Source organism: Natator depressus, chromosome 26 (genome assembly GCF_965152275.1).
Source record: "Natator depressus isolate rNatDep1 chromosome 26, rNatDep2.hap1, whole genome shotgun sequence".
Taxonomy (NCBI): Eukaryota; Metazoa; Chordata; order Testudines; family Cheloniidae; genus Natator; species Natator depressus.
Genome location: NC_134259.1, coordinates 15,459,845 through 15,482,078, shown reverse-complemented (window position 1 = coordinate 15,482,078; position 22,234 = coordinate 15,459,845). Strand labels below are relative to the sequence as shown.

Genomic DNA, 22,234 nt, shown 5'->3' with positions numbered 1-22,234 from the left:
TTGCACCAAGATAACAACAGTAATCCAACCGCATGCTTCAGGGCTGCAGTTGATCACCTGTAGGGGTCAGGAAGGAATCTTTCTCCCAGTGCCCAACTGGTCAGACCCATCAGAGCTTGCCCACAGTGGAGCCAGGACACTGTGGGAGAGGGGGTGCAGTGCATGTGTTTGGAGGTGGCACAGAGAATCTGTCCTAGATGCCCAGCGAGTGTGCCTTTCCCCCAGGTCAGACTGGCAGGGACCTGGGGGGGTGATGCGGGGGAGTATCGCCTTCCCCTGCGGTTGGGGGGAGCAGATCGCCTGCTGGCATCATCTGGGCATGTTGCACCTGGTTAAGTTCCTGTCCTCTCAGGGACCTCGGGCATGGGTGCCCCTCCATCTCTCCTGGTCTGGGCTTAGACTGGGTGAAAATTACTGGCCTGTGCTGAACAGGGGCCCTTCTGGCTCAAGAGTCAATGAAACAATTTCATCCCCAAGTGCTTAGCAAAGGCAGGAATCCTTTACACTGAAATGCAGCTGCCTCTGTGGGGGAGCACAGCCGCCGTGCAGCAGCTGCGCCAACGCCCCAGTGTGGGGTGGAGACGGAGGAACCCTGCCCCAGGATTCCCGTTTGCAAGGTTAAACGCAGACAAAGGCAGAAGGGTTTAAATATAATTCAGGTAGGAAATTGTCTTGTAAACACTGAGAGGCGGGTTCCATCCGGCCCCAGGGCCAGAATCTGCCTGGAATTAAAGAAAGCAAATCAGAGCCCCCAGACTTCCGGGGATCAGAGACATGCAGGCCCCCCAACTCGGCCCGTCCTAGGGGCTGACAACTCACTGGGCAAGGAAAGTGCATGAGCCCCCACAGGGGCCCGAGTGACGGGGTGTCTCGCTGGGGCAGCACTGAGTGTGAGGAGTGAGCGCCCCCTAGCGCTGAGCTAGGGCTTTGAGGTCAGTGCTGAAGGTGGGGAGCCCCCACCACACTCCCTGAAAACACCCCCTGGCTCTGCCCTGGGGCAGGCACTGAGTGCGTGGGGAGAGCACCCCATGCTATGTGGGGTTCCCATCCCCCCAACCCTGAGCCGCTGGCCTGGCCCCTCCAAGGCGGTGGTGGTGGAGGTGGGGAGATTTGAAGATTCAAAGGGTTGGGGGCTATCCAGCAGCAGAACCCCCTGACCCACATTGAGTCAGAGAGGAGTGACCCCCCTGGCAGTAGCAGCAGCTCGGTGCCCCCTGGTTCTGCCCCTCAGAGGCGGTGGGAGGCCGTGGGGGGGTCCTCTGGCCCCTGGCCCTTGTGCTGCTCTTCCTTGTCCTGGAAGCTGGGGTTCCTCACGGTCAGGCTGCCATCAGGGTTCCTCTTCTCCGGCTCCAGCTGTGGGGCCTTGGCCAGGGCTGTGGCGGGGCTGGCACTGGGCCCTAGGGTACAGGAGGGGCAGGTTAGAGCTGGGTGGGATGGCAGACGCCATGGCTAGGGGTACTACAGGCAGCTCCCCCTGTGCCAACCATGGTGCCCCTGTGCCCTGCCTCCTTCCCCCCAGCTCCGACCTCCGGAGCAGGAGCCCTGGGTGTTGAACAGGTGGACATTGCAGGGTTGTGGGGCAGGCACTGTGGGGCAAGTGGGAAGCGCGGGGCGAGTGGGATGCTGTGGGGGAAGCAGGTAGTGCAGGGCAGCTGGGTTGGGCGCTGGTGGGCAGCACGGGGTGGATGGGGCACTGGGGAAGACAGGACGGGTGCGATACTGTATGAGCAGTGGGGGCAGATGGGCAGCGCAGTGGCTGGGGGGAGGGCGCTGGGGGCAGGCGGGCAGTGCTGGCGGCCGGGACGAACACTGGGGGCAGGCGGGCAGCGCAGTTGCCGGAGGGAGGGCGCTGGGGGCAGGTGGCCAGCGAGGGTGGCCGGGGTGAGTACTGGGGGCAGGCGGGCAGTGCGGCGGCCGGGGGGAGGGCGCTGGGGGCAGGCGGGCAGTGCGGCGGCCGGGACAAGCACCAGGAACAGGCGGGCAGCGTGGGCAGGCGCTGGGGGCAGGCGGGCAGCGTGGCGGCTGGGGGGAGGGTGCTGGGGGCAGGCGGGCAGCGCGGCGGCCAGGGGAAGGGCGCTGGGGGCAGCCGGGCAGCGTGGTGGCCGGGGGGAGGGCGCTGGGGGCAGGCGGGCAGTGCGGCGGCCAGGGTGCGGGTGCTGGGGGCAGCGCAGGTGGCTGGGGTGAGTACTGGGGGCAGGCGGGCAGCGTGGCGGCCGGGGGAAGGGTGCTGGGGGCAGGCGGGCAGCGTGGCGGCCGGGGGAAGGGCGCTGGGGGCAGGCGGGCAGCACAGGTGGCTGGGGTGAGTACTGGGGGCAGGCGGGCAGCGTGGCGGTCGGGGGAAGGGCGCTGGGGGCAGGCGGGCAGCACGGCGGCCGGGGGAAGGGCGCTGGGGGCAGGCGGGCAGCACAGGTGGCTGGGGTGAGTACTGGGGGCAGGCGGGCAGCGTGGCAGCTGGGGGAAGGGTGCTGGGGGCAGGCGGGCAATGTGGCAGTCGGGGGGAGGGCGCTGGGGGCAGGCGGGCAGCGTGGCGGTAGGCACCGAAGTAGCTGAGCAGCACGGGTAGAAAGACCAGGCCATGCAGCAGGCCCAGCAGCGTGATGAGCAGGTTCAGGCGGAAGAAGAAGATCTGGATGAGCTGGGCCTTGGCGAACGCCAGCACCACGATTCCCGGCAGGTTGGTCATGGCCACGCCAGCAAAGACCTGTAGGGAAGGGGGTTGGTCAGAGATGGCCCCGGCCACCCCCTCACAGGCCCTCCTTCCCCGGGGCTGGCCGGCCCCGACCCCCCACCTCGCCCCACGGCCCCCCACTCACCGCGCTGCCCATGTTGATGGTGGCCTCCTTGGCCCTCTCCAGCCGGGTGGGCTGGGTGCTGACAGCGAAGGCCCGGGTCAGGTGGGACACGAACTCCACCGAGATGCCCACGGCCTGCAAGGGGCACAGGGAGTTAGCAGTGCTGGGGCTGGGGCAGGCAGGGCTGCAGCAGGCTCACAACGCCCCCCAGCACCCACACCCTCTGCCCACAGCACCCAAACACCATGGCCCCCCAGCACCTGCAGCCCGCTCAGCACCCATACCCCCTGCCCAGGATCAGAGACCCTGCCCCATGGGGCACAGTGGCAGAGGGCAGCGAGGGGGCACTGGGCCTGCTGGGTAACAGGCTCTCCATACAGCACTGAATCAAGGACCCACACACCCGCCAAGTCCTGTCCCAGCATGCAGTGGGCTTCGGGACATCACAGCCATGCCCTCCCCTACCAGGGCTGGGTCCTGTGGCCACCTGTGAATGGCAGCATGGGCAGGGTGGGGGGATGCTGGGAAGCAGGCACCTGGGACTGGAGGTTGGGTGCTGGGTGCCGGGCAGCCAGGACTGGGGGTTGGGTTCCTGGGGATGGAGGCTGGAAGCTGAGTGTCCAGGTCTGGGTGCCAGATAGCTGGGGCTGGGAATCGGGGCTGGGTGCCAGGGCCTGGAGGCTGGGTGTCAGAGACTGGAGGCTGGGTGCCAGGTGCCTGGGGCTGGAGGCCGGGTGGCTGGAGGCTGGGTAATGTGTGCCCAGGGCTGGGTGTGCAGGGCTGGAGGCTGGGTGGCTGGGTGCCCAACGCTGGATGCTGGGTGCCCGGGGCTAGAGGCTGGGTTCCCAGGGCTGGGTGCCCAGGACTGGAGTCTGGGTGCCAGGTGCCTGGGGCGGGAGGCCGGGTGGCTGGAGGCTGGGTAATGTGTGCCCAGGGCTGTGTGTGCAGGGCTGGGTGCCGGGGGCTAGATGCCGGGGCTGGAGGCTGGGTGGCTGGGTGCCCAATGCTGGATGCTGGGTGCCCAAGGCTAGATGCCGGGGCTTGAGGCTGGGTGGCTGGGTGCTGGGTGCCCAGGGCTGGAGGCTGGGTGCCCGGGTGCCCAAGGCTGGGTGCCCGGGGTCAGCACGCACCGTCACCAGGTTGATGAGGGAGATGGCGTTGTAGCTGATGCCCCAGAGCGTCATGGCACCCACGGTGTCCACCAGGATCATGACGATGGTGAGCAGGTTGATGAGGCCCGAACGCAGGTCCATGCCCAGCAGCACACAGCAGATGGCGAAGGTGGGCACCAGGCAGAGCGCCAGGTTGAAGAGGCCCTCGCTGACGATGGTGAGGTACTGCTCGTAGAACACGTAGGTGACCCTGGGGGCCGGGCATGGCGTGAGACAGCAATGTGCCCCCCCGAGACCCTCCCCTGCCTCCGACCTGGGACACAGGCCTCTGGACAGTCCCCCCCTGGATCCTCCCCTGCCTCCCCCTTGGAACAGGGCCCCTTGGACGGCACCCTGGGACCCCCCTGCTTCCCCCCGGGACACAGGCCCCTGGACGGTCCGTTCCCCACCCGCCTCCTCCTGGGATGGCCCCCAGGACCCATCCCACTGTGCCTGGGACATGGCCCCCCAGACTGCCCTCAGGACCCCCACCTTGCCCAGGACATGGGCCCCTGGATGGCCCCTAGGACCATCCTCTGCCTCCCCCTGGGACGTGGGCCCCTGGACAGCTCCCCAGGACCCTTCCCTGCCTCCCTCCTGGGACACGGGACCCTTCCACGGCCCCCCGGAACCCATCCCCCTGTGCCTGGGACATGGGCCCCTGGACAGCCCCCTGGGACAATACCCTCCCTGCCTCAGGGACATGGGCCCCATTGTGCTGCCCCTCTGCCCCTGCTCTCACTGGACTGGCCCCAGCCCCAATCCCTCTACACATGGGCCCAACCAGACTGCACCCCACAGGGGACCCAATGGGCATCCCCTCCCCCTTCTCCTCATGGGACGAGGCAGCAACATCCTTACGGGAAACACCCCCCAGAGCGCCCCCCCCGACCCCTCTGTGCCATTTGCCCCCTCACGTGTAGGGGAAGACCCGGAAGCTGGGGTCGGTGCCCGGCACCCGCCGCATGGAGTGGGTGATGTTGGTCGCCAGTTCCCGCGCCGCCCTCAGCGCGGCCGTGAACTCCTGGGAGTTAGTGAGGGGCGTGTGGTAGGCCATGAACCGCGAGGCTGGGGGAGATGGGGGGGTAAGACTACTGCCCCCTGGCTTGGAGAGCTCCCCTGGGACCCCCACCCCTCCCACTGTCCCGCTCCTCCCATATCCTGGGACCCCCCCTCCCACACTATGCCCTCCCAGTGCCCTCCTCCCCCATATCCTGGGAACCCCCCCCCATGCTTTTCTTGTACCCTCCTCCCCTCCCCACACTGCCGGATCCTGCCCCCAGTATGGTCCCACAGGGCCCCCTTGTGCCCACTCTTTCCCTGGCATGCGACAGGCAGTGGGGCTGGACCCCCAGCTCTGTGTGGCGCGGGGGGGCAGTGTGGTCCTGATGCCTGCAGGGGGCAGGCCCTCCCCACCCATCTCACTGCAGAGGGGGTCTCCCTCTGCCCCATGCGTGGGTGTCCCCAACGCGGCTGCTACTTACCCTGGATCTCGCCGTCCGGGCCCAGCTTCACAGCGGTGTCGTAGGCACCCAGCCCCCTGGGTGGGGATAGGAGAGGGGTGGGTGAGAGCGGGGAGGGGTAGGGTGACCCCCCCCTGCTCCATGGGAAGCCCTCCCCTCACCTGAGTCTGCCTACAGCCCGAGCTGCCCACTATGGGGAAGCGGGTGCCTGGACAGGTCCCCAGCGGGGCAGATGTGGGGTCCCTGTGTGGGGCAGGGCTGGGCCCCAGGGTGCTGGCCTGGGGCTCCGAGTCCAGCCCCATCAGCCAGGGTGTGTCCTACACTGCTAGCCAGCCTGTAGGACAGAGGTGGGGCTGGGGGTACGGGCTGGGGGTGCTGCTAGCCGGTCCCAGAACGCCCCTAGAATGGCAAACTGGGGGGGAGGCAGAGTGAGGGGTCAGTTGGAAATGTTTCCCCGTAGGTTGGCCCAGCGCTAATGGCTAGCGCCCATGGGTCCTGCCAGAAGGCTGCACCCCGCCCAGCACAGCCACGGGCCTGGCGAGAGCTGCAGGCGCCTGTGACAGTCAGTTACTCTGTGTGTGTGTGTGAGACACCCCTGGCCAGCAGGAGGCGCCGTCTGCCTGACCCCTCACCAGCAGGGGGCACTGTGTGTCTGTCTATCTGACCCTTCGCCGACCCGGGGTGCTACACGTGTGGGTGCCTGTCTCACTCCTGGCCAGCAGGGGGTGCTGTGTGGGGCATGTGCTGCACCTCAATCCCAGCCCCGCTGCCCGCAGGGCATGTTTCCAGCCCCCGCCGCCGTTCCAGCGCCCGGCCCTGCCCCCACCAGCACCTACCCCTTGGGACAGTTGAGGTTGGGCATGTCATGCAGGAACCAGGGCAGGAAGTGGTTGAATTGCTCCACCGAGGGGCGAATGACCTCGCTCAGTTTCCTCATGCAGCTGAGCGGGCAGGTTGTGGTGGCTGCGGGGTGAGAGGCCAGGATGGTGAGGGGGCCGCAGGGCGAGAATGACGGGCGGGTGGGCATGGGGGCTCTCCTCACCCAGAGGAATCCCCCGGGTGGATCAGACCTGGCTCTGCCCAGACCCGTCTCCTCTCCCACGGGGCCAGTCCCAGGGACGTGCCAGAGCCCCCATCCCATGGCTGTTCTGGAATCACCGGCCCCTTGGAGCTGTTTCTCCCAGACCCTGTCAGGTCGGGGCCAGCTCATGGCTAGGGATGGGAGGGCTCAGATCCCTGCTGCTGCTTTATCCCTCCAGGGAGCTCCAGCTGCAGTCACGGCCCAGGTCAATGCAGGGCTCTGCTCAGCTCTCAGAGATCCAGTGGCCGGGAGTTCCACAGGCCGCACGGAATCGAAAACCAGTGTGATGTGCCCTTTGCCATCCCACTCTGGCCAAACCCCCCCCGCCCCTCCCAGCCACCCACTTCCCCCCACTCCTGCCCCCCAACACACACTGAACACACGCTGAGTCTGGCAAGCGCTGGCAAAATCGCTTTTGGCTGAAACCTGCTTTCCAGCGTGCCTGCAGGGCTGGCCAGACCCCACTGACTCGCTGCCCCAGCCTGCCCCCACCGGGATCTCACGGCGATCTGAGGGGAAATCCAGCTTTTCCGCCCTGCCCCAAACACCTGGGGTTCTGCCCGGCCCCTAGCATTGGAATCGCCTGGCCGTGGCATTCAGCAGTGGCAGCCAGACGCCATCGGGGCGCACAGGGCCCGTCTGTCCAAGGTGTGGCTGTGCCGGGACGGTCCTGTCTCGCTGCGGGGTGAGCCCCCTTCTCCAGCCTTCCCTCTCCCCAGACTGCAGGGGCCGTGCCTTGCCCTGCCCCACAGGGTGCCCCCCCCCCACATCTCTGACCCCTCTCTCTGCAGTGACCACCTGCCCCCTTGTCTGGGGGGTCACAGTGCCACACCCGCCGGGGGAGCAGGGTCCTGGTATCCCTTTCCGTGCCCAGCCCTGGGCAGCACAGTCAGGTTAACCCCCCAGCCCCGCGGGCGAGACCTACTGCTGGTGGATGGGCAGAACTGGCCGTCGCTGGAGCTGATGCGGCAGCATCTCGACAGAGGGTGGAGCCAGTCAATAAAGTCATCCACCCAGGACGAAGCCGGGATGGCCAGGTAGGATCTGCACGAGGAGCAGGGGCGGCCGGTTAGTGGGGGCCCTGCCTGCGGTTGCAGGCCCAGCTGTAGGGCACAACGGGCCTACCCAGGCCAGGCTAGGGACAGAGCTGGACAGGAGGCAGCCGCTGGTGTGGGCTGGGGGACCCGACTCAGATAATGACTTAGGTCCCAAGCAACCATCAGAGGCGCCCGCCTTTGTTCAAACAGAACAAATCAACACAGTGGGGCTCCCAGAAGACTTGGGGGTGAGGGTACCGGCAGAGTGAGGGGTACCAGCAGAACTGGGGGCATGGGCATTGGGGCAGAGCAAGGGGCCCTGGCAGAGATGGGGCGATGGGGTGGAATGAGGCTGTAGGGCAGAGCAAGGGGCCCTGTCAGAGGTGGGGAGAGGGGTGCTGGGGCAGGGCGGAATGGGGCTGTAGGTCGGAGCGAGGGCCCCGCAGAGCCGGGGGGCAGGGGCTGTGGGCGGGAGCGAGGGCCCCGCAGAGCCGGGGGGCAGGGGCTGTGGGCGGGAGCGAGGGCCCCGCAGAGCCGGGGGGCAGGGGCTGTGGGCGGGAGCGAGGGCCCCGCAGAGCCGGGGGGCAGGGGCTGTGGGCGGGAGCGAGGGCCCCGCAGAGCCGGGGGCAGGGGCTGTGGGCGGGAGCGAGGGCCCCGCAGAGCCGGGGGCAGGGGCTGTGGGCGGGAGCGAGGGCCCCGCAGAGCTGTGTGCGGCCCCACGGCTGGGCGCCCTTTTCCCGGCCCCAGGGGCACTCACACGTTGGGGAAGCCTGTGGCGTACTGGATCTTCTGGGTCAGGGAGTTGTTGTCGCAGCCGGCACTGGAGCAGACGCCGTTCAGGCCAGGCCCAGTGGAGAAGTTGTACCCGCTGGTGGTGACGAAGTAGGTGGGGAGGCCCACCATGAAGTATTGGTTCAGGTACTGGAAGTATTGCACCATGTAGGAGTCCTGAGGAGACATCGCAGGAACCATCATGCCAGCTCCCTGCCCCTGCCACCTGGAGGGGGCAGCTGGGTTGGCTCGAAGACTGCACCCCACCCAGCCATGGCACTGCCCACCGCCATCTCCCCGCCTCGCACTGGCACCGACCTGGGCACGAGCCGTGGCTAGCATGTCGCCCCCTCCACTGGCTCCACAGAACAGAGGGCAGTGCCAGGGCATGGCCTGCCCTCCCAGGCACCCCCCAGACTGGCCCCCACAGAGGTGCCAGGCCCAGAGCTCGCAGCCCCAGGAATCTCCTGCCCCAGGGCAAGCTGGTGTCTTTGAGCGGGAGATGGAGCAACTTCAGGGCTATGGGGCACCCCACACCTCCCTAGTCCCCGCCCAACCCACCAGGCGCCTGTCTCCAGCCAGCCTCCTTGAAGCCCAGCACAGGGCAATGCCCCAGGGGAAAGCGAGCCACACACGGCTGGAAGGTGCCCAGATACCCTGGTGATGAGGGTGGCAGAAGGGCCTGGGCGGAGCAGGACAGAGTGTGACAAAGTGGGAACGTTCTTAATGTTTTCTCTGAATACTGTCTGGGTGCCTCAGTTTCCCCTAGGCATTTCTTAAGTATCTAGGTGGTGGGATAAAGGTGTGCGATTGTTGCAGAGCCCTAGAGGGCAGGTGTGATGCTGTCTGCACAGAGAATGGCCAACACCCTGTCTTCTGGCAACTGATGGCCTGGGCCGTCCCCTGCAAAGGTACCAACTGAAAGGGTTGGAGAACAAAGGAATCAGGTGACCTCCTGGCCTGGGAAAGGGACAAAGCCCAGAGGAGAAGGGGCTGGAGAGAGTTTCAGTTTGGGGCTGGCTGGGGACGAGGAGTGAAGTGCAGACGGGGTTGTCTGGCTCACTGCCCCCCAAAATGGACCCGGCTGAGGGGTCCTGTTCTCTGCACCTACAAGCTCTGTGTTAGACCATGTCCCTGTCGTCTAATAAACCTTCTGTTTTCCTGGCTGGCTGAGAGTCCCGTCTGACTGCGGAGTTGGGGGGCAGGACCCTCTGGCTTCCCCAGGACCCCGCCTGGGCGGACTCGCTGTGGGAAGCGCACGGAGGGGCAGAGGAGGCTGAATGCTCCGGGGTCAGACCCAGGAAGGTGGGAGCCGGGGGAGCTGTGTGTCCTGCAGACAGGCTGCTCCCCGAGAGGAGGCTCCCCCAGAGTCCTGCCTGGCTTCGTAGGGAGCAGTTCCAGAGCATGGCCCAGGGACCCCGTGACACAGAGCTGCCCTGTTGGGGCTCCCGGGAAGCTGCCAACATGGGTGGGTGGGGTGCGACTGGCCAAGGGGCATCAGAGCCAGGCAGCGCCTGGACAGGGCCTGTAGCCCAGGCTCCAGGCGCCCTGTGAGAGCCGCGTGGCCCACAGGACCCGGGCAGACAATGGGCACGTGTGGGGGTGAGGGGGGGTTCTCACCTTGGGCAGCGCCAGCTCCTGGTCCAGCCCCACAGGCACCTGCAGCGCCAGGTAGATCCCAGCGCAGAACATGAACAGGAAAAGCAGCATCTGGTGGGGAGGGGGCACCCTGGTGAGGACAGCTCTACTGCCCCTCCCCCCACTGCCCCTCCCCCCAGCACCCTCCCCTTCCCCGCCTCCAGTCCCTGCCCTCTCCCTGCCGCACAGCACCCGGGCCCCAGCACAAGGGCCCAACCCCGTCCTGGCATCCAGGCCCCTCCCTGCCCTGCGCGTGGCCCTCGCTCACCACCAGGGCCCTGGCGGTGCAGTTCAGCAGCGCGGGGGTGTAGACGCGCCGCATGAAGGGGCGCAGCAGCCCCTCACTCCGCGCTGGGCACCCCGGCTTGCTCAGGCGGTGGCAGCAGCAGAGGTCGAGGCAGGCGGCCTGGGGACAAAGGGGGTGTCAGCGCACGAGGGCGCAGGGCACAGCCCTGCCAGGACGGGGAAGCAGGGGACGTCTGTCCGGCCAGCGGCCTGGACACAGGAGCCCTGCAGCCCTAGCCCTGGCCCGGCCCAAGGGGCACCCAGCCCTGCCCGTAAATCTGCCTGCTCGGTGCAGCCGGGGAACGGCCCCGCCCCTTCCCTCCCCATGCCCCCCGGCGGGCGCCCCTCCCCTCCTGCCCCCCAGCCCCCTGTCCCACGGTGGGCGCCCCTCCCCTCCTGCCCTCCAGCCCCGAGCCCCCCAGCGGGCACCCCTCCCCTCCTGCCCCCCAGCCCCGAGCCCCCCGGCGGGCACCCCTCCCCTCCTGCCTCCCAGCCCCCTGTCCCACGGTGGGCACCCCCAGCCCCCTGCCCCACGGCAGATGGCCCTCCCCTTGTGCCCTCCAGCCCTGTGCCCCACAGCGGGTGCCCCTCCCCTCCCCTCCCCTCCTGCTCCCCAGCCCCGTGCCCCAGGGCAGATGGCCCTCCCCTTATGCCCCCCAGCCCCATGCCCCACGGTGGGCACCCCTCCCCTCCTGCCCCCCAGCCCCGTGCCCCACAGAGGGGGCACCTCACCTCCTGCCTGCGGGCATCAAGGGAGACCAGCGCCACGAACATGGACATCTGGAGCAGGAAGTCAAAGAGCACAGCCAGGGCAGCATTGAGGGCGAAGGTGCGAACTGCGGGCATCCGTGTCAGGGAGCCTGTGGGCACAAGAGCTCATGAGCAAGGGGGGGGTCTTTGTGCCTGGGGGGAGCAGCTCGTGAGTGTGGGGGAGGGGTGCTGTGTGCACCCGGAGCTACCCTGGCCAGACTAGCATTTCCCGGCACGGGTCCCGATGCCCCAGCCATGGCCCGGCGGCATACCAGGAAGGGCACAAGCAGCCATGGCGCTGGGCACCCCCAGGTGCCCCACACCTGGGCCCAGCCCTCCCCCAGCTCAGGCCCCCCTACCCTGCGCCACGGGCACTCACCCAGGAAGAAGCAGGTGGCCTCGGAGAAGCTGCACAGCAGCATGCTGGGGGCCACAGTGCCCAGCACCCGCCCGACGTGCTGCTCACGCTGCTCGCCCGGCTCCCGCACCGACCTCTGCAAAGCACCCGCCAGGGTGAGGGGAGGGGCTGGGTCATGCCCCCCAACTGCCCCGCCCTGGTAGGGGCGTACCCCCTGCCTATTGCCCCTCCCACCTGTCCTGCCAGTGGACCCCGCCCCCCAAACAGGACCTGCCCCAGCCTGGTTTTCTTCTTTTCATCACCTGCTCCCACAGCCAGACAGGGTCGATCCCCATCCCCCCCGCTGCTGTGGGAAGGGCCCCTCTGACCCCCATGCTCATGAGGGTCAGTCCCTGACCCCAGCCCACTCAGCCGGGCCCCAGTGGGACACCCCAGCCCATGACCGATGGGATATCCCCAGCGGGCCCCAGGAGCGATGGGATGCTGCCCAGTAGAATGTGCCAAGAGGGGGCACTGCCCTGGGGTGTGGGGGATGGAAGGGATTCCCTGGAGGACTGGGCATTCTGGGGGCCTGGGTGTTCTGGGGGGGGGGCTGGGTGCCCCAGCTCACCTGGTACTCCAGCACAAAGATGAAGATGTTGTCAGCGCCCACAGCCAGCACGAGGAAGGGCACCACCTCGAGGATGACGAGGGAGGAGGGCAGCCCCACGTAGGCGTAGAAGCCCATGGAGGAGAACACGGCCCCCAGCACCACCAGGACCCCACCCAGGCCCAGCGTCACCTTGGAGTCCACCTGCAGGGGGCAGCGCAGCAGGTCAGGGCGACTGGCACCCGTGGGGGGCAGGGCCTCTCGGGAGTGACGCAGGGACTGGGGTTGCAAGGAGCGGGCTGGGGGGCTTGGCAGGGGGCGTTCTGCCCTGGTGCTCAGGGCAGGCTATGGGGCTGTAGCTGTGTGTGGCAGTGCCAGGGGACACTTGGCTATGGGGTCAGCAGGGGGCACTCTCCCATGGCGCTCAGGGCAGGCTATAGGGCTGTGGCTCTGAGTGGCAGTGCCAGGGGGTGGTTGCAGGGTTAGTGGGGGGCGCTCTCCCCTGGCGCTCAGGGCAGGCTATGGGGCTGGGGCTGTGCGTGGCAAAGCCAGGGAGCACTGGGCTGTGGGGCCGGGGAGCCGGGGCTGTGCAGAGGTGCGGGGTGCATGCAGTGGACCCTGGTCGTTCTGTGGCGACTGGTTGAGTCCGTTCCAAGCTGCACAAAGGGACCCAACCAGCTCTAGAGACCGAGAGTCCCCCACAGGCAGCCCCAGCCCCCTACTCTGCAGGGAACGGCCAGCCCCCTCTCCAGGGCCCGCTCAGCCCCAGGGTGTGCCAGCGATGGGTGGGCGCAGGGGTGCTTGGCTACTAGAGACTGGAGTGAGACACAGGCAAGCAGACAGGCACTGCCCTCGCTGCAGGGTCATGCCAGGGCCCCATCCCAGTCCCCTGCTTCCCAGCTGGCACGATGGGCCCAAAGCAAGCCCCAAAGCTTCCCACCAGCCCCGCTGCCCCCGTACCAGGATGCGCCTGCAGCTGGAGTACTCGCCCAGGGCCAGAGCGATGTAGAGGAAGATCACCAGGTAGCTGATGGCGAAGATGGGGATGTCCTCGGCTGTGGTGCGGTTAATCTCATCCTCCAGGGAGCGCTGGGGGGCAGGGGGTTAGAGACTGGCAGTGCCACAGGGGGAAGGGGCAGCGCCTGCTTCCCATGGCCACTGGCTGGAACTGGGCCCGCTGGAACCAAGAGCTGTGCCCTGGGGCCTCCTATGGGGCTAGAGGGCTGGGCTTCCCCCATGCACCCTGAAGTGCCCTCTGTTTGCCCCTGCCCTGGCTGTGGCCGTTCCTCCCCCATCCCTTCCTGCTGTCCCCCCTCTCCCCCCAGCCCCAGTCTGGCATCAGGAAATGCCCTGTGCCCAGCACCATCACCCGCGCATATGCCCCCAAACCAGAGCTTGTCCACTGTGCCAGCAGCAGAGGCTCATCCTTGGCCTTTAATGGAGCAAGGAGAGGGGGCAACAGGATGTGGGGGTCACTCTGGGCTGGGGGATACTCCAGGCTGGGGGGGGCACGCTGCACCCTGTGCAGTGTTGGGGTCCTGGCTCCAGAGACCCCCACAGACCTGAACAGCCCTGAGCCATAAGAGAGTTCCTGATGGGGGGGTCTTTGAGCCCCCATTGTCCAGGGTTGGCATTGTCTGTGATGCCAGGGCCTGGCGCTACCCCCAGTACCTCGGCCATGTAGGCGACGGTGTAGGTGTGGGTGTGGGCCCGCTGGAAGTCCCGCACCACCTGCAGGAAGCGCTGCTCCCAAAGCAGAGCCCAGGCATACCCTGCATGGCTCCGCAGGTAGTTGTTCAGCGAGAAGGTGAGGATCAGTGCCTGGGCCTCCGAATAATCTTCACCTGGCGGGGGAGGGCACTGAGAGCCGGCAGGCATGGACATCCCCCTCCTCCCGCCAGCCCTTGGCACTCAGCCTCCTGCCCCCGCCCACAGCAGCACCTGGCTCACAGGAAAGGAGCTGGGCTGATAAGGGAGATCATAAATATCCAGACTTTGCCACCCTGCCCCACCCGGGCACCTTCCAGCTCAGGAGTTAGGGCCACTTCCCAAACACCAGCCCCCCGGGATCAGTGGGGGAGGGGCAAGGAGCCTTCCAACATCACTGACAGGCAGCGGTGTGGTAGCTGGCTAACCCCACACTGCAACGCCTGCTGACCGTTTAAGACAGGAAGTGACAGTTCTGTACCCAGTTGATACTGCCACAGGGTGGAGGGAGGTCAGGCGGGCAGGCTGAAGTCCCTGGAGCACTGGCTAGGACACCAGGGTCCTTAGCAGAGTCCTGGAATCTCCAATGGCCCCAAGCAGCCAGAGCCTTGGTTCCGGTCTCCTCTTCCAGATGGCACCTCCAGGAGCACAGTGCCCCCAGCACTGGGCTGAGGCACTGAACCAGCTAAGACATGTGCCAGGGGCTGGGGGCTTCTCATCCAGATGCCGGGACCCCCCCAGGGCCGACGATCCAGAGCAGACCTGGTGCTGGAGTCACCCTGGCTGGACTGGCACAATCTGTGCTAGGTCCCACCAGGCCAGATGCAGGCAAGTGGCTCCATGGCTCCCTGCTGCTTCCCACACCAACCCCACCACCAGCTCCCCCTTGATCCAGTCCCCAGAGTGGGATGCCTGTGAGGCTCAGCCCTCTCCTGCCCATTCCTTCTGCAGTCTGTCTCTCCAGTTCGGGCTGTCCTCACCCAGAGCTGGACCTTGGCCCCTCAGCGGCTGGCACTGCCGCTGCTCCATGCCCTCGCTGTGTGCAGTCCCGCCCCACTCGGATGCTGCTGCTCATCTCTTCGCCTCACACCTTCTCCGGTGCCTCGGACACCCATCGCTGGCCTTCTCTTGCCAGGTCCTGCCTGGCTGTCCCCACCCTGCCCATCGCCTCTCCTGCGCTGGCGAGCCCCGCTGTGCTTTGCCATTCATGCCAGCTGGCACCACTCACTTGGTACATGCCCAACAAATGCAGCTGTGCACCAGCTGCCCCTCACGCTGGGGAGACGCTCCCTTTGAACATCCCCAGAGACGCCTGGTTATCCACCTTTCAGCCGCTCCGTCACTCTTCCCCTGGCCGTGGTGCCAGGCTGCTGGGGCGCTGTGCCAACACCTGCCAGGCCAACCCACCACATGCTTCCCTTGTGCCCCCCTCCCCCACGGAGCTGTGAGCCCTGTGGAGGAGGTGGGCGGTCGCTGCCCATGAAGCCAAGGAGCTGGGTGCCCGCCTAGCACTGGTGCCCCTTACCTGTGTAGCCACCCACGGCCAGGAAGGGGAAGACAGGCACGCCGTAGTCAGCGATGCAGCTCAGCTGCAGGTTCGTGATGTCCTTGAAGGAGAGCGGCGAGCTGGGGAGGCAGAGGGAGTGAGTGAGAGCAGGCTGCCTGCCAGGGGCACTGCAGGGCCCCAGCACCCCGGGACTCCGGATGCCACGGTCCCATTGGCTCTGCAGCACTGTGCCTATGCTCACTGCTCTGCAAACTGCAGCCTGCCCCAGGAGCTTCCCCTAGGGATGGGCCTGGGGTGGGGGCAGAGAGAAGGGGGGCTGGAGGCAGACCGCAGGGTGGGGAGGGGAACTGCAAAGCGGGAGGGTGGAGAGAAGAGATGGAGAAAGCCAGTGACAGGGGAGGAGCTGGCGGTGGGCACGGCAGGGGCAGCAGGAGAGGAAGGCCGGCACCCTCTAACCATCCCCATCTCCAGCCTTTCTGCAGGGGGCACCCAGCATGGCAGAGCTACTGCCTCATAGGGAGCTCCCCACCCCAGGGCTGAGCCACTGCCAGTCGCCCACAGCACTCCAGGGAGAGACCCTGGCAGGCGCCCGTGGCCGCGTGGCTGGGGGGCACCGGATTGGCCAGCAGAGACATGTCTCAGCCTTCACGTCTCTGTGCTGAGCTCAGCCCGGCCTGCACCCAGCTGACCAATCAACCCTGCTCTGCTGGGACAGGCTGCGCTGGGCCCCGCGAGGCTCTGCCCAGTGTCTGGCTCGGCCGCGCTCACTGGGCAGAGCTCCGGGTGCGATGCAGGAGGGCTGGGATGCCATGGCCCACCCCGAAGGAAAAGGGGGACCCCTGGGGGGCTGGCACGCTGAAGGAGTCCCCCGGGGTGTACCCGGCGGAGCTCTGGAGAAGAGCACAGCAAATCTGATTGCCCAGGCATGGAGACCTAGCAACCAACGCCCCAGAGAGCAGCACTGCCCATTTCGCGCAGGGGCTGAGCTGCAGCTCGGGAGCTAAACGTGGGCTGTGGGAAGCAGTTGGGGCACCTGACTTGGGACAAAGGCAGGTCAGAGCGATGGGGCTGAGGGCTCTGGGCTAACCAGGATGGACGGGGCTGGATCTTTCTTTTCTCTGGGCTACCCGAGGCCTCCCTGTGCTGTGTCCAGCCGGGCACCCACGCCGACTGGGTGTCCCTGTAGAGGCTAGTGGAGGGGCATGTGCTGCTCCCCGAGATCGTCCCAGTCTCCCTCAGGGGCTGCCTTGGTGGGACTTGCTGAGAGGAGCTCACGGTGGGAAGCCAGGGGCTGATGGCCTAAGGAGGCGGTGAAGCTGCAGGGCTTGTCCTGGAGGAATAGCGAGACTGCCGGGGGTCTGGCTCGCTGAAGGGAGCCTCCCAGAGACTGTGCCATAGCCCCAGTCCTGGGGATCCATGACACTAAGATGTCTGGGAGCTTCCTCCCGGGGACGGACTGGGAAAGGAGAGAGGCACTGAAGAGCCTGACACCGAACTGTCACTGGATCGACTGTGATGTCCGACACTTCGCAGAACTCGGCAGCGCTGTAAGCACAAGAGGCAGCCAGATGGAGACATTAAAGCCAGAATAGCGAAGCCAGACATGATTCACAACCCAAACCAAACGCCACGTGCTGGGCCCAGCTGCCTAGGACAAATCCACACTAGCAGACAGCCAGCAAAGCTCCCAAGCCCAGAACTTGCAGGGAGGATGAAAGGGAAAGTGATGGGCCAGGAAATGCTGGCATGAAAATGGAGATGGTAGGAAATGCGTGGAGGGGAGAGCTGAGCCAGGGAATGAGGCAGGCGCTGGGCCGGAATCCCGAGGCCGAGAGGCAACGGCGCAAACCGAGAACGGCTTGGAAACGCACGAGAGAAGCAGAGTGGAAAGCGATTGGTCCTGCTCTGGAAGGAATAGGCCACAGATGTGGGGGGGACACAGGGAATAAAGGGGCATCAGTCAAGTCCAAGTCTCTACAGACCATTAGCGGGTATGGAACCACAACCTTCTGTGTTGACTCCTACCCCCCGAGCCAAAGGGGAGAGCTGTGGGGGGGCCCAGGGCTGGACGAGCGGAGGGCTGCGGATCAGGAATGGGGCAATGGCAGAGCTGTATGGGAAGCATGCACGCCACCTGTTCTCCCACACCGGGGCCTGGCACTTACTTGACACAGTAGAGGAAGTGGTCTCTCCAGTCCACCATGCCCGCCCGGCCCCCCTGAGTCTGGCTGGCTGTCATCTCCAGGCGGGTGCGGTTGTTCTGGAAGTACTGCACCAGGCTGTTGACGAAGCAGTCAGTGGCGCTGGCGTTGTTGGGGTTCAGGGGGGCGTAGCAGATGTCCTTGAGTGTCACATTCCTGCCGTCCTTCTCCGACCAGACCTCGATCTCCTGCAGCCGCGTCTGCAGCTCCAGCAGGTCCAGCAGGACAGCCATGGAGAGGATCCCGCTGAAGTTCTTCTTGCCCAGGAGGAGGGAGTCGTAGGTGTAGCTGGGGAGGCCCTTGGCCGTGAGGATCACCTGGTTGGTCCTGAAGAAGGGCCCGAAGTTCTGGTCATAGAAGTCCTTCTCCTGCCGGGCTTGGCTGTCAGGCGAGGACCAGAGCTCCACGGGGTCCGTGGTGAGCTGGATAAAGACCATCCCACAGGAGAGCCCCACCACCACCACGGCTGAGACCAAGATGACCGAGACCGGGTGGGAAGCCACCATGGTGCCCCATCTCCTGAACATCTCCCCCAGGATGCGGTGGGTGGCCTGGCTGAGCCTCTCCGAGCACTTCGGCCGGTCCCTCGGATGCTGCCGCCCCTCACCGCCAGCCTGTTTGGGCCTGGAGATGCAGCGCCACGTCAGGAAGGCCCCGAAGAGCACGGTGAGCAGGCAGAAGAGCAGACAGCACACAAACAAGATCCCGTCTAGGCTGCCCACCTTGAAGGGTGGGGGCTGGAGCGTGGGGGTGGGGATCTGCGGGCAGGACTCGGCACAGTCCAGGCAGGAGCACGCCTCTCCCTCGTCACTGACGGCCGTGCCACAGCGCCATGTCTTGCTGTTGAGCGGCACGATGCCCTCCCCGACGACGCCATTGGCGGGCACCAGCTGGAAGTCGATCTCCAGTGGGGCCAGCCCGTTGCTGCTGTCCCCCTGGAAGTCCAGCCAGCGCTGGCTGGTGCACAGGGTGGCACCGTACTTGCCGCACATGGCAGCGATGGCATAGCCCCCGGTGGCGGGGATCCGGACGCCCTTGCAGGAGTCATAGGACTGGTCGGCGAAGGTCTGGTTGTAGAAGCACTGGTACTCCAGCACGCCCACCTGGCGCATGCCCAGGGCAGTGGTGCGGTTGAAGAAGCGGGTGACGTTGGTGAAGAGGCTCTGGTCGGGGCTGCAGATGTTTTGGCAGTAGATGTTGGCGAAGTTCTCGGAGCAGGCAGGGCAGCGGGTCAGGACGGCCTGGGAGATGGCCAGGCTGAGCTGCAGGGCCACCAGCTGGTTATAGGAGCAGCAGGCATAGGTGGCGGTCTCGCCTGTGTACAGCCGGGGGCACACCTCCTTCAGCTTGCTGAGGGTGGCACCTTTGAGCAGCCGGGCCTGCGTGTTGGACAGGCAGGGCACCGGCGCCCACAGCAGGCTCACGTTGACCTCGGGGTTCCGCCCGCACTCGCCGTAGAAGGAGCAGTACCCGGCCTGGTGGATTTCCGTCAGCGCCTCTGCAGCCTGTCCCTGCAGGAGAGAAGGGAGACGGGTTACCAGCAGCGCAGCTGGGGGGCTGGGAGTCACCGGGGATGGGACCCGCCCTGATCCCCCAGCCCCATGACCCAGGGACACCCAGGGCAAGACTGACCCCCACGACCCAACCCCCAACCCGGGGACACCCCAGTGTGAGCCGACCACCTGCACCATGACCCTCAATCTGGGGACACCCCAGTGTGAGCCGACGACCTGCACCCTGATCTCCAACCCAGGGACACCCTAGTGGGAGACTGACCCCCATATCCCGACCCTCCAACCCAGGGACACCCCAGTGCAAAACTGACTGCCACAACCCAACCACCAACCCAGAGACACCCCCAGTGTGAGACTGATCCCTTGCACCCCGACCCCCAACCCAAAAACCCTCCCAGTGGGAGACTGACCCCCCACACCCTGACCCCCAACTTGGTGACACTCCTAGTGTGACTCTGACCCAGTGCCTTGATAGCACCACATGACTCCTGCTAGAGTGCGACTGACCCCCAACCACACAACCCCTGACCTAATGAGACCGTCCTCCTCCCCCCAAAGTGAGACCAGCACCAGGCCCTGCACCTGCCCTGCCCTCTCACCCTGCTGAGAGCTGCATGCCCTTTTCACGCCGCCCGGCCAGCTGCTCCCAGCGCTGCCTATTCCCAGACTGCCCCGAATTCTTTTCCACCCCCTCAAGATCGTTTTTTGACCCACCATTTTTCTCAACTTTAAAATGGGGAATTTCCCAGATTTGAGTTTGGAAACCTGTCGGGTACCCGAGCCAACCAATCAAACCAGCAGCGGCCCTGCCCTGCCCAGCCCTGGACCCCTGGCAGGATTTCGGGGGAGCTAGGGGCTGGCCCTGGCTAGGTGCTTAATGACTTCCTTGTTTTGGTTTTCACCAAGAAGGTTGGTGGCGATTGGACATCTAACATAGCGACTGCCAGTGAGAATGAGGTAGGATCAGAGGCTAAAACAGGGAAAGACCAAGTTAAAAATTATTTAGACAAGTTAGATGTCTTCAAGTCAAATACATCCTAGAATACTCTAGGGCAAATCTAGTGCCCATCTATAAAAAGGGAAATAAGGAAAACCCGGGGAATTACAGACCGGTCAGCTTAACTTCTGTACCCGGAAAGATAATGGAGCAAATAATTAAGCAATCAATTTGCAAACATCTAGAAGATAATAAGCTGATAAGTAACAGTCAGCATGGATTTGTCAAGAACAAATCGTGTCAAACCAACCAGGTAGCTTTCTTTGACAGGGTAACAAGCCTTGTGGATGTGGGGAAGCGGTAGACGTGGTATATCTAGACTTTAGTAAACCTTTTGATGCTGTCTTGCATGACCTTCTCATAAACAAACTAGGGAAATGCAACCTAGATGGAGCTACTGTAAGGTCGGTGCAAAACTGGTACGAAAACCGTTCCCAGAGGGTAATTATCAGTGGTTCACAGTCATGCTGGAAGGACATAAAGAGTGCGGTCCCACAGGGATCAGTTCTGGGTCCGGTTCTGTTCAATGTCTTCATCAATGATTTAGATAATGGCATAGAAAGTACACTTACAAAGTTTGCAGACGATACCAAATTGGGAGGGGTTGCAAGTGCTTTGGAGGACAGGATTAAAATTCAAAATGATCTGGACAAACTGGAGAAATGGTCTGAAGTAACTAGGATGAAATTCAATAAGGACAAATGCAAAGTACTCCACTTAGGAAGGAACAATCAGTTGCACACATACAAAATGGGAAGTGACTGCCTAGGAAGGAGCGCTGCGGAAGGGGAATCTGGGGGTCATAGTGGATCACAAGCTACATATGAGTCAACAGTGTAACACTGCTGCAAAAAAAGCGAACATCATTCTGGGCTGGATTAGCAGGAGTGTTGTAAGCAAGACACGAGAAGTAATTCTTCCGCTTTACTCCGCGCTGATTAGGCCTCAACTGGAGTATTGTGTCCAGTTCTGGGTGCCACATTTCAGGAAGGATGTGGACAAATGGGAGAAAGTCCAGAGAAGAGCAACAAAAATGATGAAAGGTCTGGAAAACATGAGCTGTGAGGGAAGGCTGAAAAACTTGGGTTTGTTTAGTCTGGAGAAGAGAGGACTGAGAGGGGACATGAGAACAGTTTTCAAATACATAAAAGGTTGTTACAAGGAGGAGGGAGAAAAATTGTTCTTCTTAACCTCTGAGGACAGGACAAGAAGCAATGGGCTTAAACTGCAGTAAGGGTGGTTTAGTTTGGACATTAGGAAAAACATCCTGTCAGGGTGGTTAAGCCCTGGAATAAATTGCCCAGGGAGATTGTGGAATCTCCATCACTGGGGATTTTTAAGAGCAGTTAGACAAACACCTGTCCGGGATGGTCTCGTTAATACTTAGTCCTGCCATGAGGCAGGGGACTGGACTCTCGAGGTCCCTTCCAGTCCTAGGATTCTATGAATGCACCCCCCACACACATGGGTCTGCCCACAAACATCCTAGCAAATGCCAGTCCCACCAGCCCAGAAACTGGGCACCCCTCAACCACGGAGCAAGGGCAGCCAGCTGAGCTGCCCCTCCACACAGCACCCCTGCCGTTGCCGTTGGAGAGACCCCCTCTGGGGGCAGAGGCAGGCATCTTCGGCCAGCAGAGCTGTGATCACCCCCTGCCCGCGAGTGATGGGCTCAGACCCCTGCGTAGGGACCCTGCAACTCCTTTAGACCTTTGGACACTGAAAGCCTTGGCTGGATTGGGGCCAGGGCCCCCAAGAGGGGAAAGGCCCCATGTTCTCTCCCCTGCCCCCCTGAGCCAGCCAGTCCCTGCCCTGGGGGTGGATCGGAGCCTGCCCATTCCCTGCCCATCCTTGAAGCTGCCCCAGACTGGCACAATCACCCTGTTTTTGGAAGAGATGATGCCAGAGACGCCAGCCCAGCCCAGTCCCCTGGGTGGCACCGGCAACCCTTCAGCAGCTGTTCTGTATAAGGGTGTCCTGCCCTCCCCGCACTCCCCAGACCCCGCCAAACCAGCTGATGGGGTGGGGAGTGGCTGGCCATGCCCAGGACGCACTCACCAGGCCCAGGGTGGCGCTGAGCAGCACCAGCGTGAGCGGGAAGTGGCCTGACATCCTCTCAGTGTCGCCAGCCCTGGAGGAGCAGCTGGCAGTGGGAGCCCAGGGCCAGGTCTGCCCCGCCCCCACGGACCCTGCATTAATGCAGCTACTGCCTGCTATTAGCCCATCTGGCCTGATGGCCAGGAAGCCAATCAGACTGCACCACAACCGTAAATCCCTTGTATCATTAACTCAGGGGCAGGCCGTCTGGGCCAGCGACAGAAGCTGCTATTATACATATTGTAACGGGGTTTTTTTTGGAGTGGGGGTGTCTCTTTAAAAAAACAAATGGAAAA

At 64.5% G+C, this 22,234-nt stretch overlaps 1 protein-coding gene across 1 annotated transcript; it reads right to left on the bottom strand.

Annotated features, from left to right (window-relative positions):
- Positions 1-675: 675 nt before the first annotated feature.
- NPC1L1 (NPC1 like intracellular cholesterol transporter 1) lies at positions 676-21,968 on the bottom strand. The gene is made up of 19 exons (XM_074939967.1): positions 21,900-21,968; positions 17,295-18,841; positions 15,148-15,248; positions 13,587-13,759; positions 12,876-13,004; positions 11,937-12,119; positions 11,348-11,462; positions 10,951-11,078; positions 10,202-10,339; positions 9,916-10,005; positions 8,282-8,472; positions 7,413-7,531; positions 6,243-6,369; positions 5,428-5,483; positions 4,861-5,011; positions 3,923-4,154; positions 2,814-2,927; positions 2,539-2,701; positions 676-1,397 (listed from the first exon to the last, which is right to left on the bottom strand). Exons 1-19 carry the CDS (start codon positions 21,951-21,953, stop codon positions 1,228-1,230), a joined length of 3,981 nt encoding a protein of 1,326 aa, XP_074796068.1. The 5' UTR covers positions 21,954-21,968; the 3' UTR covers positions 676-1,227.
- Between the last annotated feature and the right edge of the window lie 266 nt (positions 21,969-22,234).

Excerpts from the sequence above, each read along its gene's own strand:
- NPC1L1 (XM_074939967.1), bottom strand. The coding sequence starts at position 21,953 with ATGTCAGGCCACTTCCCGCTCACGCTGGTGCTGCTCAGCGCCACCCTG. Across the intron at positions 15,249-17,294 it reads CACTTCCTCTACTGTGTCAA|CTCGCCGCTCTCCTTCAAGG; the intron begins GTAAGTGCCAGG and ends CTGCCTCCCCAG. Across the intron at positions 4,155-4,860 it reads TTCCGGGTCTTCCCCTACAC|GGTCACCTACGTGTTCTACG; the intron begins GTGAGGGGGCAA and ends CCCGGCCCCCAG.